This window comes from Antrostomus carolinensis, unplaced genomic scaffold (genome assembly GCF_000700745.2).
Source record: "Antrostomus carolinensis isolate BGI_N321 unplaced genomic scaffold, ASM70074v2 scaffold51302, whole genome shotgun sequence".
In the NCBI taxonomy this organism is placed as follows: Eukaryota; Metazoa; Chordata; class Aves; order Caprimulgiformes; family Caprimulgidae; genus Antrostomus; species Antrostomus carolinensis.
This window is the reverse complement of record NW_010302675.1, coordinates 430-13,833: the sequence shown is the minus strand read 5'-3', so window position 1 is coordinate 13,833 and position 13,404 is coordinate 430. Positions and strand designations below refer to the sequence as shown.

Genomic DNA, 13,404 nt, shown 5'->3' with positions numbered 1-13,404 from the left:
ATATTTACTTTTGAGGGCAATTTTATTTTAAAATGACTTTATCTTCTAAAACAATTATACAATTATATATACAAATTAAACAATTATATTGTTTTACAGTGATAACAGCTTCTAAAAGTCTACAGGCAAAAAATACAGCCAGTCACTCTACACTCATTAAGAGATTTGTTAGTACATCTAAAACTCTTTTCCCTGATGTTACCAAGTCTTTCTAGCTGTAAAGCATTTGAGGATGGGAGCAAAGCACGAGCCTTACGTGCCACTTATAGTATGTGAAACATTAATTCCATTTCAAGACGAGAGATGCAAGAGCAGCGACGCTGCCCCACCAAAAATCTGTGCGATTGCTTTGCACTGCCCACAGCAAAAGTGAGAAGCTTTTCAACACAGAAATTTGCTGCTTTTGAAGGTCAAACATTTTATCAGTAAAATACACAAACTGGCCAGTCAGGGAAAATATTTTAAAGCAGTTCAGTGTTTATATTGAGAATATTTTCCAGTATCAGCTTTCATTAATCTGTTACTGCCCAGTATTTCTTAAGAACTAAACAAAGCTACTGTCTAGTAACACGGAAACAATTAGACACAAGCAGAGAGCCAAGGTCTTGAAAAAGGCCATATGCCTCATTTTCTGAAGATGGCCAGAATGAGACGTGGTACTTCCCATTTCACGCTGAGATCATCTATATCCTAATTATATTATCTACTTCACTTAATTACAGGCTGTTTTCACTTAGTGGTAAAAATACTAATTTAAAGGTTTAGTTAGGGAGTATTTTGGTTCATCTGAATATCTGCCATTGAGTTTTCCCCAAAATGAAGTCAGCCATTCTCAATGTAAATAATCATTTTTTAAGCACATAATTTTAAAAATAGCACTTACTCAAATACAAAACAGTGCAGATACTTGACATAATGTTCTCTAGTTACAACTTCTACAAGAAAGTCAAGTCATCCTGTCTGAAAAACTGTGTAGTAGGGAAATAAGTTCCTTAAGCATTTACCTGTGTTTCTAATAGACTGGGCTGATAGAACATCTTAGATTAACTGGAAAGTCTAAGATATTTATGAGTGATTCTCTATACAAGTACCTCTTACAGATACATCACAACAGTATCTTCTTTGTTTCTTAAGAACACTGGTCATCCAAATAATCCTTATTTTAAGGAAAAGTAAACCCAGTACACACCAGATTCAAGAGATTCATTTTTAGGATAGCTTTGAAGGGGCCCTCTAAAATTTGTTTTTTTTTCAATTTTGTCATTGAAGTTGTCGCAGCTTCCTCAGACTCCTAACAGTCATCTTCCACACATTCAACAATTTAAAATATTTCCATGTTAAGCTAGTTTTCCTTTTGCTTTACAACTTTAAACAATCTACCACACTCTATAAAGGCAAGGAATCTTTCACCTACACCTTTGCAAGAATTATTCTATGTAAAACTTTGTAAGACCATTGTATACTTTGAGTAGGACTAAAAAGCAGCACAATATACAACTCATTCTTGTTGCAATCCTTAATTTCTTCTAACAATGTTAACATCAAAAGCAAATACCTAAAGTAGTTAAATAAGTTAATTTTAACTTTTACTTCATACAGTCAAAAGGTGTACTAATCCTGTATCAAGCACTGTTTTGGCTATAAATTTATACTCCATCCAATGCCTTGTGTGCTCTCTCTCCATCACAAGTTGGCTAGCTGTCTTCTACATATAAGGACTAAACCTCACATTTCTGAGTGTTAGCAATTCTGTGTCATTTCCTCATTAGTAACTACAGCAATAAAATTTAAACCTATGCTTGTATTTGGCATTGTTATTGCGAAGTTTTAAAAATAATCCTAGGATTACTTTATGTTATGGCTACCTCGTAGGATAAAAATTATTTTGTTAGAATTTCTAAAAATATGATAACTTTCCACTCAGCCAAAGTTGGGAGAGCTATGTTATTTTCTCAGATGATAAAAAGCAACTTCTATTGGACATTTTTCTCACCTTTCCTGTCTGGTTTGAGGTTCCGATCCACTGGCGGTGGCTCACATTCTGCAACAGGTACTGACCGTCTGGGAGGGGTCTTTGGACTGGACCTGAAACCCATGTGAGCAGGAGGAGGGACTTGCTTTCCAAATAACGGAAAATCAAACGTGCCTGGTGTCATGGGTACATAGTTTGTTTCCTGGATGGGTTCAGTGAAGCTGCTGGAATGCTGTCGTGGAGGAGAGTTGGGATTCATTGGGACATAATTTTCATCTAGTTCTTCACTTGAAACACTTCCCACTGTCAACATGCTTCTGTTTTTCTAGAATTAACATATATTTCCTTTAACAAAATAAGTTATGCAATCAGCTGTGAATCATATGAGTTTTAACCTAATCTACTCAGATTAATATACTGTACTGAAACAAAAAATCACAAACACCACATAGCTTGCCTTTTTACATGGGAACAAAGAACATTTATGCACTGTCACTGTTGCTTCTCATCAGATCAAGTCATACTTACAAAGTGGTTATGGAAGCCCTCCAATGAATTAGATCTGTCATTCGGAAACGTTCGTGGAATATCATAACAGTCTTGAGAACTAATTTCTAAAGAAACAAGAAGAGAAAGTGGCTATTTATCATCTCTGTTCCTGTCACTTGGCACCAGGCATCCAGAGTCTGTTGTTATTTACTGTCTGCTTCTGAGAGCACACAAGCACACCTCCTGAAGCTGCAGCCCATAGATTTTATTTATATACTTGAGAGGACTGTGTTCACAAACAATCTTAGCACTTATCAGTCACAACTTGAAGCTCTTATAGTGGTATTTTCCCATGTCAAGAAAAGAAAAAGTAATTTCTCCTTTTAAAGAAGCAGCAAAGTCTTCCTTTCTTCTAAACAGGCAGATGAACGAGTGGGTTTTGAGATACTGGGCCCTCATGAAAAATCTATTCTAAAATAAACAAACAGCAGATGTAGTTTAGGGCCTGGAGTAAGGTTTTCTGACCAAATGCCATTCCCTTGGAAAGTGCTGATTCAACAGGATTCAATCTGTTGCAGGAACAGGTGAATCCCTGCCTTCAGCTCCCCAGCATGGTCTCTAGGGGCTTTCAGCTTGAACAAACTGCTACAGAACTGAAGACCTCTCCATTTTCAGGGTCCTGGCTCTTGGCAGTCCACATTAAGAAGGTCCTCAGCCTTGCGGCTCTGGTGGACAGGGGTTTTTGTGAAACATCTGGCTCCCAGGTCCTGCCCGTGCATGCAGGTGATAAGCTGCCTTACCCTGCAACAGGCATGCTGCTCCTCCTGACGCCAAGACAGAAACTGTGGGCAAATTCTGGGTTTTATTCCCACCTTGCTCAGAAAAAAAGCTCTTAAGTTTTTTTGAGATTTCCACTTCAGAGGAGAAATAAATACTTCTGCTATTAAGAGTTAAATTAAAACAGTATTTTCAGAAAGGCTACTGCTCCTGAGGCTGACAATCTCAGTTTTAGTGTAAGAGTACTCGCTTATAAAGTTAACAAAATGTGAGAAGATGCAAAGTGAAACAAACAAGGGTCTTTCAGGGTGCTACTTTGTCATTTTAAAACACTAACAACCATCAATATTATTACACTTAGCCTACTAAATGAATGACAAACAGGGTAATATTATCTGAGCACCTGTATGATGACATCCATTCTGTATATCATCTCCTCTAAAAGCCCTGTCTCCATCCTCTTCCTCATTTCAGCCTCCCATCCCATACCAACCATAACACAAACAATTCTCCTTTAAAATCCCCTTTAGCATTAGCATTAACTCTTAACCAGTTTAAAATTTCACTTTAAAAATAACACTGTAATGCCCACCTGCCTCAGGAACCTGAAAAAAATTAAACTGTTAGCCCAAGAGTGGTTAGCAAGACTACAACAACTGCTCTCTCTAACAATATTGGTTTCCCAATCTCTACCTCTCGTTGCTTTTTTCGAGTTTAAATCTGAGAAAATAAGAACAGGATAAAAAATCAGGCAAAAAACCCCCCCAAACAAACCAAGAAACAACAAATTATTTAAGTAAAAGTAGCTCTAAGATTTGCTAGGACCTGAAACAAACCCAGCTGCTAAAGGAAAAACAGTAAAAAAACTGCACTAGCACATCTGGATACCAACATTTAAGTGACTATAAGGAACAATTTTAATTTTCCTTAAAAACTGCAGTATGCATATCTATCACAAGGAGAGAAATATAGGTCAGTGGCAGCCATCACCAAATCATGGTTGATGTCAAAGCTCTGGGTATAACACTAAGTCCTACTGACCTTCATCAACCACTTTCAGCTTCTGCAGATTTGGAGCACTATCTGCTGATGGCAGGGGGGTTGGAACTAGATGATCTTTAAGGTCCCTTCCAACCCAAACCATTCTGTGATCTTATAACCTTACTTTAGTCATTCTGAAAGATTGATAATGGCAGTATTGAACTCATCTATATGAGGTTATTATAAAAAAATATATTATTAGTTCTTCACTGCTGTTTTCTAAAGACAAGTAACACCATAAATATGTCTAGGTCTTCAAATATTTTTGGCTAAGACTGAATGCCACAGTGCAATATATGTCCCTTATCAACATTCTGTGCTTTGCTGTTTTGATGGTTTCCTTTAAATAATCTTCTCTTTTTCCTCTTTCTTACATATTTTAAGCATTGCAACCATAGATAACTTTGTGAACGGCTAGACGCTTGTTTATAAAGGCTAGAAACGCCCCTCCTGTCATTCAGCTCATTCATATCTCATCATTCATCACAAGATTATACCATTTAACACAAAAATTCTGGAAGAGCAGGATAAAATATGAAATACTGACCTTTACGAAAGATATTCAAATCTACAGTCGAAATGGTATTACTGCGTGAGGGTGGCATCCCTGCCGTAGGGATGCAATAACTACTATCAGTGTCTGAGGCAGTGCGACTAATGCTACATGTTTCCACAGGAGACCGATCTGCAGCGTGGTGAGGTTTTGGTGGCCGAGGTGGAGGAATATCTGGAATAGTCTCCAGTTTTGAAGTCTGAGACAACGTTCCCTCTGGAAAAGTTCGTGGAATCTGGTAAGTACCTCCAGGTGTGGGGGGAATGTCATAGCTAATGGAGATGTGCCTCATCTGTGCGTCTAATGATGTTGCCGATGGGGTATTGAAAATGTGTTGCTCTCCTTCTGCATCAGTCCCAGATGGAGACGCTGCCTTCGGTAAAACATCTTGTGAGTAACTCCTAGGCAGGTTATAAAGGCTGCAGTCTGCCAGTGTCAGTCCAGTACGAGAAGGCGGAGAGTCATAGACACCTTGCTGCTGAAAAAAGCCATTCACAGCATGCTTGCTCGCTGATGGAGCAGGGTTTTTGTGGGAGGGCACATTATCATTGCAGTCTGTTTCAGAAGAGCTGGATTTTGCCGAGTCAGCATGAGATCTACACGTAAGATTGTATGATTAAAATGCTGATGAACATATAGAGAAAAACAAACATTACAAACAATAAACACGACGTTTAAAATGTAAACAACTGAGTCGTCTATCAGCCTCTTCCAATTTTTTTTTTTTAAATGAAATGCAGGAACTCAATTATGAAACAAACATTAGTACTTAAGAAGAATCCTAAGTAACTCCATACATACAAATCCATGCATATGAAACAGATAAAACCCAAGTGTGGAGCTTTAGCAGCAGCTAAACAATAAGTTGATGTTTCATAAAGCAAGTGATTTCCACAATGCCAGTTTGGAGCAGAGTTTTTTTGGGGGCCGGGGGATTTTTTTTTTTTTTTTTTTTTTTTTAAACCCATGCTGCAAACTAGCAGCACTTTAATGACACTGTTAAAGGTAAAAATAATACACTCAATCGTTGGGTTCACAGTACTTTCTAGTTCTAATCAGTAGGAAAAAAATGTAAGAGGAAAAAATACAACTGCTTTTAACAGTCTTAAGCGCACGCCTAAAGTTATCTACTGACCATAACAAAACTGGTTCAAAATACATAAAGGAGAGAGAAATAACAGATAAGAACAGAAACAGGAGGAAGATGGCATGCTCTTTTGGGCAGAAAAAAAAAAAATCCATAGTATGTATGTGCAACAGAGTGCTTTTGGCCTGAATGCAAGGCAGTGTTGTTAAATAAAACTGCACAGTAGTTTACCTTTGATTTATTTGGAAATTCCACATTTTATGGTGATACATGGTACTAACGAGTACCAGTAAACTTATATGTAAAATAAACACACTGAAGTATTTTTTCTTTTTTTTTGGTAAACCTCCCCAGTTACTTTGCTCCAGGCAGAGAAATTCTGTTATCAGTTTGACTCCTTGCTTAAATGAAAGTCAAGACAATGGCAAAATACTAACACAGTTGGAGTTAATGCAGTCCATACACTTTTTGATCAATCACACCATATATGTCCTGTTTTCATTACCACACCATTGCGTTAATTTATACATACATACGTAAAAATTTCAGCATGCATGTGTATCAATGAATAGCTCCTATACTACTCTTATTAAGCTCCATTAAACAACTGGACCATGCAGTTTACAAAGCTTCTGAGGAATAAAATACATAAAACTCAACAGCACGACTACCACAAGAAGCATTCTTCCCCCTTATTTTAAGAGGCTCTCTACCTCAAACTGATCACAACCAGAATTTATTATTCAAATTTCAATTTTTCAATAAGATCACACAAAACTTTCTTTCTTAAGGTACAGCTGGATTTATCTCTCAGGGTTCTGGTAACCTGAGGAGAAAGGAATCTAGTTTAGCTATTCATTTAGGTTTTCTCTGCAGTCATTGGAGAAATGGAGACTGTGTGAAACACAATCCATTCTTCTTAGATATCCATCTAAACCCAATGAATCACTCCCAAAGTGCCCCTCTGTCAGCTATCAAGGAAACTGATGTGATTAGCTTCGACTGGACATCTACAGTCAAGAAAAATGTCATTCACCTAACCAACTGGTTTTTGTTCTGTTTAATAGCAGAGATACAATCTTCCATCAGTCTGAGCAGCTTATGAGAGTCCTTCTTCAGCTTTAATATATTACCTTTTTCTATTAGCTTGTTCATAGATTTTTTTGGTGGGGGTTTTTCTTATTATGAAAAAAATAAATTAATTTTGTTCTGGTTACTATTCCAAATATTGATTTAAGTTCTGTCTCACTGGTCGGAATTGTTTTCCAGGTGACACTGAACGTTGATCTGAATTTAGTTTAACAGACCCCCAAAAAAGAAGAGAATGTTCTCATTAAGTATTTATCCTTGGCACAACCTATATTCCTTACGATGCTGACCATCAAAAAAGTATCTCTTGTTTGCCAACAGTTTACTTCCTTTGCCTCAGAGCTTCAAAAATTCTCTAGCGAACCACCGGAAGTTTAAAACACGTGAAAGAATAGAGTACATAGGACTGAAGGAACTACATGAGGTTACAGAGTGCATAATAAATTGTGAACATACTTTGTGACTAATAACACTCTGAGCTTAGCCCCTGCTGCAGCCCTTGACCTTTACTCGAAGGATTCATGCAGGAGTTCCCCACTTTCTAGACCAATTCTTCTAGTACTGTGGCATTCATTCAGATTGAAGTCTCAGCAGAAGTCATGTGTGTTCTACATGAGCAAGGACGGCAAGGATTGAGATCTGTATTTTATATGCTACAAAAATAAAGTGGGCAGTCTAGAGAAGCTGGACACTGACAAACAATTGTAGAACCAAAATTACTAGTTCCAGTTCACTAGGATATACTTTATAATAAAAAAAAATTCCCAAACTACAGAAATAAAATACAAACACTACATTTATCTTACGAAAACATGCAGGGGGGTATCTAACCAAGACCCAAAATGCAACAAAAGCACATGCACTATGCCAGTGCTTAAAGATTACCCATCATATGTAAAGCAACAAATGCTATAATTTTTAAAGTTAGGAGTTTTTTCTAGGTCTAAGTGAACGCTGCTTCTTTCTTGACCACGGGCACTTATGAAAGCAGAAGACTTTCAAAAAAACCATGGTGCATGAGGCAGCCAGGCCTATCATTTGCTTAGCGATGGCAACAACTTACATTTATCAATATAAGAGGGTATTTCTGATTTACTTCACATTTTAAAAAGTAATCTTTTGGAATCAACTTCTTAATCTATTGAAAAGTTTTCAAAATCTGATTTTGCAACACCAAAAGTTTGAGAACAGTCTGAAACAGAGGCCAAGAAAGCAGCTTATGCCAAAATGAAGACAGAGAATTCAGCCTCTGAAGTCCAACCAGTTTTCAAAAGTCAGTATTAACCACTGATCGTGACAACACCACCAAGTACAATTCCGAAAATCTATAATGTATAGTTGATTCATGTTACCTCAAGAAAATCTAGGTTAGGACTAGAATTCAGGGACAGACTTTACTTCTCTTTTTATTAAAAAAAAATCAATTTGCTTAAATATTACCTTAACAATTAGTTACTAAGATAAGTATTAATGGTTTTTTTATACCTCAGTTTAAAATGGAATGGTGGAAGTTGGATATAACACAAAGAAAACTCCTCAGTATTTATAAGCAGAGGATGACTGTGACATGAACTCAGTGTTATCACATGTGGGCATTACATATCTGCAAATTATGCTAAGTGGCCAAACTACTTCTTACTAAGAGCTAGGACTGGACACCTCTTCCCACATATCAAGAAGAGAAAACTGTACAGTCTGCTGACCTACGAAGACTGGAAATTAAGATGCACAGAGAAGAGGTGGGGTACTGATGCAGGGGGAGTCCAATAAAAAGCCTGCCTCCACATACTAAGAACTACTTATTGACAGACACCCAGGGAAAAAAGTTTTCAAGTGTTTTAGTCTGAAGGGTAATCATGCCATTTTTGAATATGCAGTATTTAGTTGGGCTTGACCGCTCATCCTTTCAAGCTGGTTATTTTCCCATCTGCAGGAATCAATACGATTGATTAAATAGAATACAACAAAGTGGCAACAAAACTGCTCTTGTGTGCCACCAATCTGGAATAGAAACAGCAAGCATAGTGAAAATGTGGATAGATAAACAAATAAATAAATAAATAAACAGCTCTATTTTCAGAAAACAGAAGCCAAAGTTACATACTTTTTCTGTTAAAACTCACAGAACACCATGCAAGACACATCTTAAACAACCAATATTTTCAGGCAAGTTAATGGCTCTGTGATTAATTTCTCACATGCGTTCCAAGAATGGCTACTGTTCACTCACTGCAGTGGAATCTTTTTACTTTCAAAATCTTCTAATAGCAGGTATTCCTGCCCTTCTTCTGAGAGAAAGGGTAACCCTTGGCTGGTTCATAAACATAATGAAAGATGAGGAAGACAGCATTTAGTATTTCAATACACCTCTCGAATAAGCCAGAACAATAAGGGTTTTAGAAACAGTCTTTGGCTGCATTTTCTTATTTAGGATCCAAATATGAATCTTAAAAATCTCACTAAATGCTACAGCTGAACAATGCTCTTTCTCAAGTCAACAGTGATCAGAGTATGAAACTATTTTACACAAAATACAGCATGATTGTTGCAGCTGCAAGTGCCGTGTCCAAGATATTCTCACAAAAGTATGTGGTGCATCGCATGACCCCGTAATGAAGCATTTCAAAATTATTTGTTAGTTCTGAAACACCCTATTTCACAGCTTGGATACTTCCTCTATGTTTCACAGTTACCCGCCTCACCTGGAAAAGAACATCAAAGCCTTGACATGAAATTCAGTGGTTCCTAGATTATCTATAAAGTAAGATGCAAAATTAGAACAGAAAATGTTTCCTCTGCATATTGACAACTTTAAAGTCTAAAGGAAAAATGTCACAGAAATAAACCATTCAAGTAACAATACCTGCCTATTTAATTACACATACTAAGCTTTGCACTTTACACTAAGGAAAAAAGGTTCTGTGACATACAGATAAATTGTTCCAAGTCTGGAAATTAAGAGGAAAATGATGCAGCCACTTAATTTTTCCTTGACCTGTAAGGATGTGGATTGGGGTAGTGCACAGAGTGTCCTCTAACTGATCATCTTAATAACATGCTAAGCAGACACACAAAGCTCTAATTCCACAGGAAAAGTTCTATATCCTCTATACTCTGGCCCAAATTTAGCAGAGGAAACTACTGTACCAGAAACATAAGCAATCCTTTTAGGTGAAAATGAAACTCCAGCATAACTATTATTCTGAATTTTCATTATTACAGCCTTCTTAATAAAATGACATAGCTATTTAGTGAATTTAGTTAAATATAATACACTAAGCCCTTATAATTTCCAAGTAATCACAATGCCAATGTTTCACTGTCTTCAAATACTCCTACAAAACCATCATTTATTTCAACAATCTCTACACTCCCAAAGACTTTGTTCATTCTTTTTCAGCTCCCTCAATGTTTTATCTCCATTGGACCTTATGCCTTACCCAATACCCAAATACCTTCTCTACTGTGTCACCAGTATCCTCCTCAAGAAATTTTGCAGGCTATTCATGGACTCTATACCTTGCCACATTTTGTGCCCCTCTTTCACAGTGTCCTTAGATTTTACTCCCTCCACTTAACCCACACCTCACAAAACTGTGGAAGTCAGGTCAGAAAGTCAATTACACATTACAACCTTAATCATTCTTAAAAACACACTTCATGTGCTGTTATTAGAAATCCACTCTGTGCCCATCCCTCACAGAAACAAACGGGCACTCAGACACATTTCTGATGAGTTAGGGCACTGAAATAAAAAAATTGAGATTTCTCTGCCAAGTCCTTCTGGAAACACCACCAAACTTTCTGATAGCTTCTGGCAGGAACAGTGACACACCTCTCGGGCACCATCAGCTTCTGAACATCACTAAACACTGAATCCTTTAACACTGAGAGAGCAGACACTGGGTTTCCCCATCTCTAGCAGGAGGCTTTGGGGCACCCCGTGCTGCCCATAACCTGCACAATCTACACTCTGGGGGAACTGTAGGCTCATTCCCCTGTTTTATAAGAAAGACTGTAAAGGGTGGATACTTTTTTACCATGTAATTATTAGTAAACAGAGCAGGAAACTCCTCAGGCACAACAGAGAAAGATAAAAATGCCAAGGGAGCCGAGAGCACATGGCACCGGTAAAACTGGCAGAGCATCAAGGTGTTAATGAAGAAGGCACCGCCACTAAAAGGTATGGCCCTAAGGGAGTATGTGAAATACTCATGAAAACACTTTCAAAAGAAGCTTTCCTGAGCCTTCCATGTACTTGTCTGCAATCACAAAGAGAGTATGACGTTTTGTTTATTTTTCTGCAAATACCCCAGCAGATTTTATTTTAAATTACTACAGAAAATAAGCTTGCCCAAGAGATTTATAAGGTTCTCCCACAGAATACTCGAGGCTGGAATGGATCTCTGGAGATTATCTGGTCCAGCTCTTCTAATACCGCTAAGCAAAGCCAACTTCAAAGTCAGGTGAGGCTCCTCAGGAGCTTGTCCAGTCAAGTTTATTTGTAGTTGTGGTTTTGTTTTGGTGCTTTTTGTTTTGTTTTTGTTTTTTTTTAACAGCTCACAGGACATAGATTCCACTAAGTCCCTGGGCAGCCTGCTCCAGGGTTGGCCACCATGATCCGTTCTAAAAAACCATAGCGATATTTCCCAGGTAGCTACCATAAATATAACATCCTCCTACGCAGAAGGTGCTGCATATCCATTTGAGTTGGAAGCAGCAGTTAGAGAAATAAATATACATTTATCTCAGTAGCTAAGTTCTCAATTCTTTCCTTAAAATTTCCTATTGCACACTTCTTTGGAGAACTGTGCAGGTACTCTTCATTCAGCAAGAAATAAGGTGTATTTTAGCTTGTTTTTAAATATCTGTTATTTGGAAAAAGTTAAAAATTCAGGATACAGAAATTGAGTGGTTTAAGTCTCCTGTATTCTTAGTTATTGTAAAATAATAATCTTCTACTCTTGCTTGAGAGTCTGAACCCTGTTAGTAATAGTTGACAAATAGCGTTTGAGGACTGCTATATTCAGTGACGTGGTAACCTAGCAGATGATAATAAATAACAGTGTGTTTTAGAGAATCCCTTCCCTGAAAACTTTAACTGGCAAAACTGCAGAATCAAATAACAGAAGGGAGAAAGGCTTTTTCTAGTCCCAGACTATACTAAACACATCAGATCATGGCTACAGAAAGGATACTTCTCTGCTCTGTGCCATGCATCTCTCAAAGCTACAATAAAATGCTTGGATCACTGCACCTATCTGATACTTCATATTGCAATTGCTATCCATGCTTCTGAAGAATGCAATATGTGTCTAGCACTGATCAAAAAAACTTACTGTTGCTGGAAAAAAGTTCAAGCATAGAAAGAAAAAAGCAGCAAAAATTACAGACAGCTTCCCCACACACATTATGTGCATCCAGATTTTCAATGACTTGGAGATTAAAAAAAAAAGTGCTTTTAGCAAAAACATTCTTGGCCTGTAATACAAATAAACGTTATTAAGGAAAAAACGTCACTTACCTCATAGGTTCAGGTTTTTTACTTTGACAGTTTATTAGCAGTAGGTAGTCTTGAGGATCTTCTTGGCCAGAAGAAGACTCCAGTGTGGGGATGTTAATAAGCTGGTAAGGAGGAGGTAGGGAAGATTCTGCTTGCATGGAAGGCGGTGATGTGTTGATGGGTAAGGGTAACTCAGCAGATGGTTGTAAAGAACTGACCGGTGGCTTCACAGCATCTGCAAACATAGAAGCAAAGCATTTTTTATTTTTTTTTTTCAATGGAAAAATAGTCTTACAATACTACCAAAAAAAATTATTAACAGAGGATGAGTAAAGTCAGAATTTTAATTAAAAATTGTAAAATTGGTAGACATAAGAACAGCTGGATATTAATGTTTCTTTCAGAATATTTAAATGTGTAAATCTTTATATTTTTTCAAACTGTAATCAGTTTCTTAAGTATGCCTTGGAAACAAAAGTTATGCCTTATTTAATGACTTATTTAATCTGTTTTCTGGTCACAGAAAGAACAAAGATGCTGACAGCTGCAGTAAGACAGTTAAGAACACAAATCTGTTGGTTTAATCAAGAGCAGACAAAGGCCCGTAGGTTATTACTTGAATATGGTAACCTGAGTCAGCACTTGCATGTATTCATCCCTTTTTGACCAAGGTCACGTCAACATTTGAGTTTAGTCACCAGTCAAGAACTCTCAATATCTGAAAAGCAACAGGAAAAACGCTGCTTTCACAACGGAAGATCCCTTACAAATATAAAAATAATGCAGAGGTACTATGGGTACCATGTTCCACTAAGCCCCCTCAGGATATCACCCAACTTTTACCATAGTGCAATAAATGAAGTAGTTATGGTTTGTTGTTGTTTGGTTTGGGG

The 13,404-nt window shown here is 37.3% G+C and overlaps 1 protein-coding gene across 1 annotated transcript; it reads right to left on the bottom strand.

Moving 5' to 3' along the window:
- Nucleotides 1-1,993: 1,993 nt before the first annotated feature.
- Nucleotides 1,994-12,746, bottom strand: LOC104518783 (GRB2-associated-binding protein 1; the record flags this gene model as incomplete). The annotated part of the gene is made up of 5 exons (XM_010163860.1): nucleotides 1,994-2,297; nucleotides 2,501-2,586; nucleotides 4,827-5,428; nucleotides 9,239-9,319; nucleotides 12,533-12,746. Coding segments are annotated over 5 exons (1,287 nt in total), but the record flags the coding sequence as incomplete, so codon positions are not given.
- Between the last annotated feature and the right edge of the window lie 658 nt (nucleotides 12,747-13,404).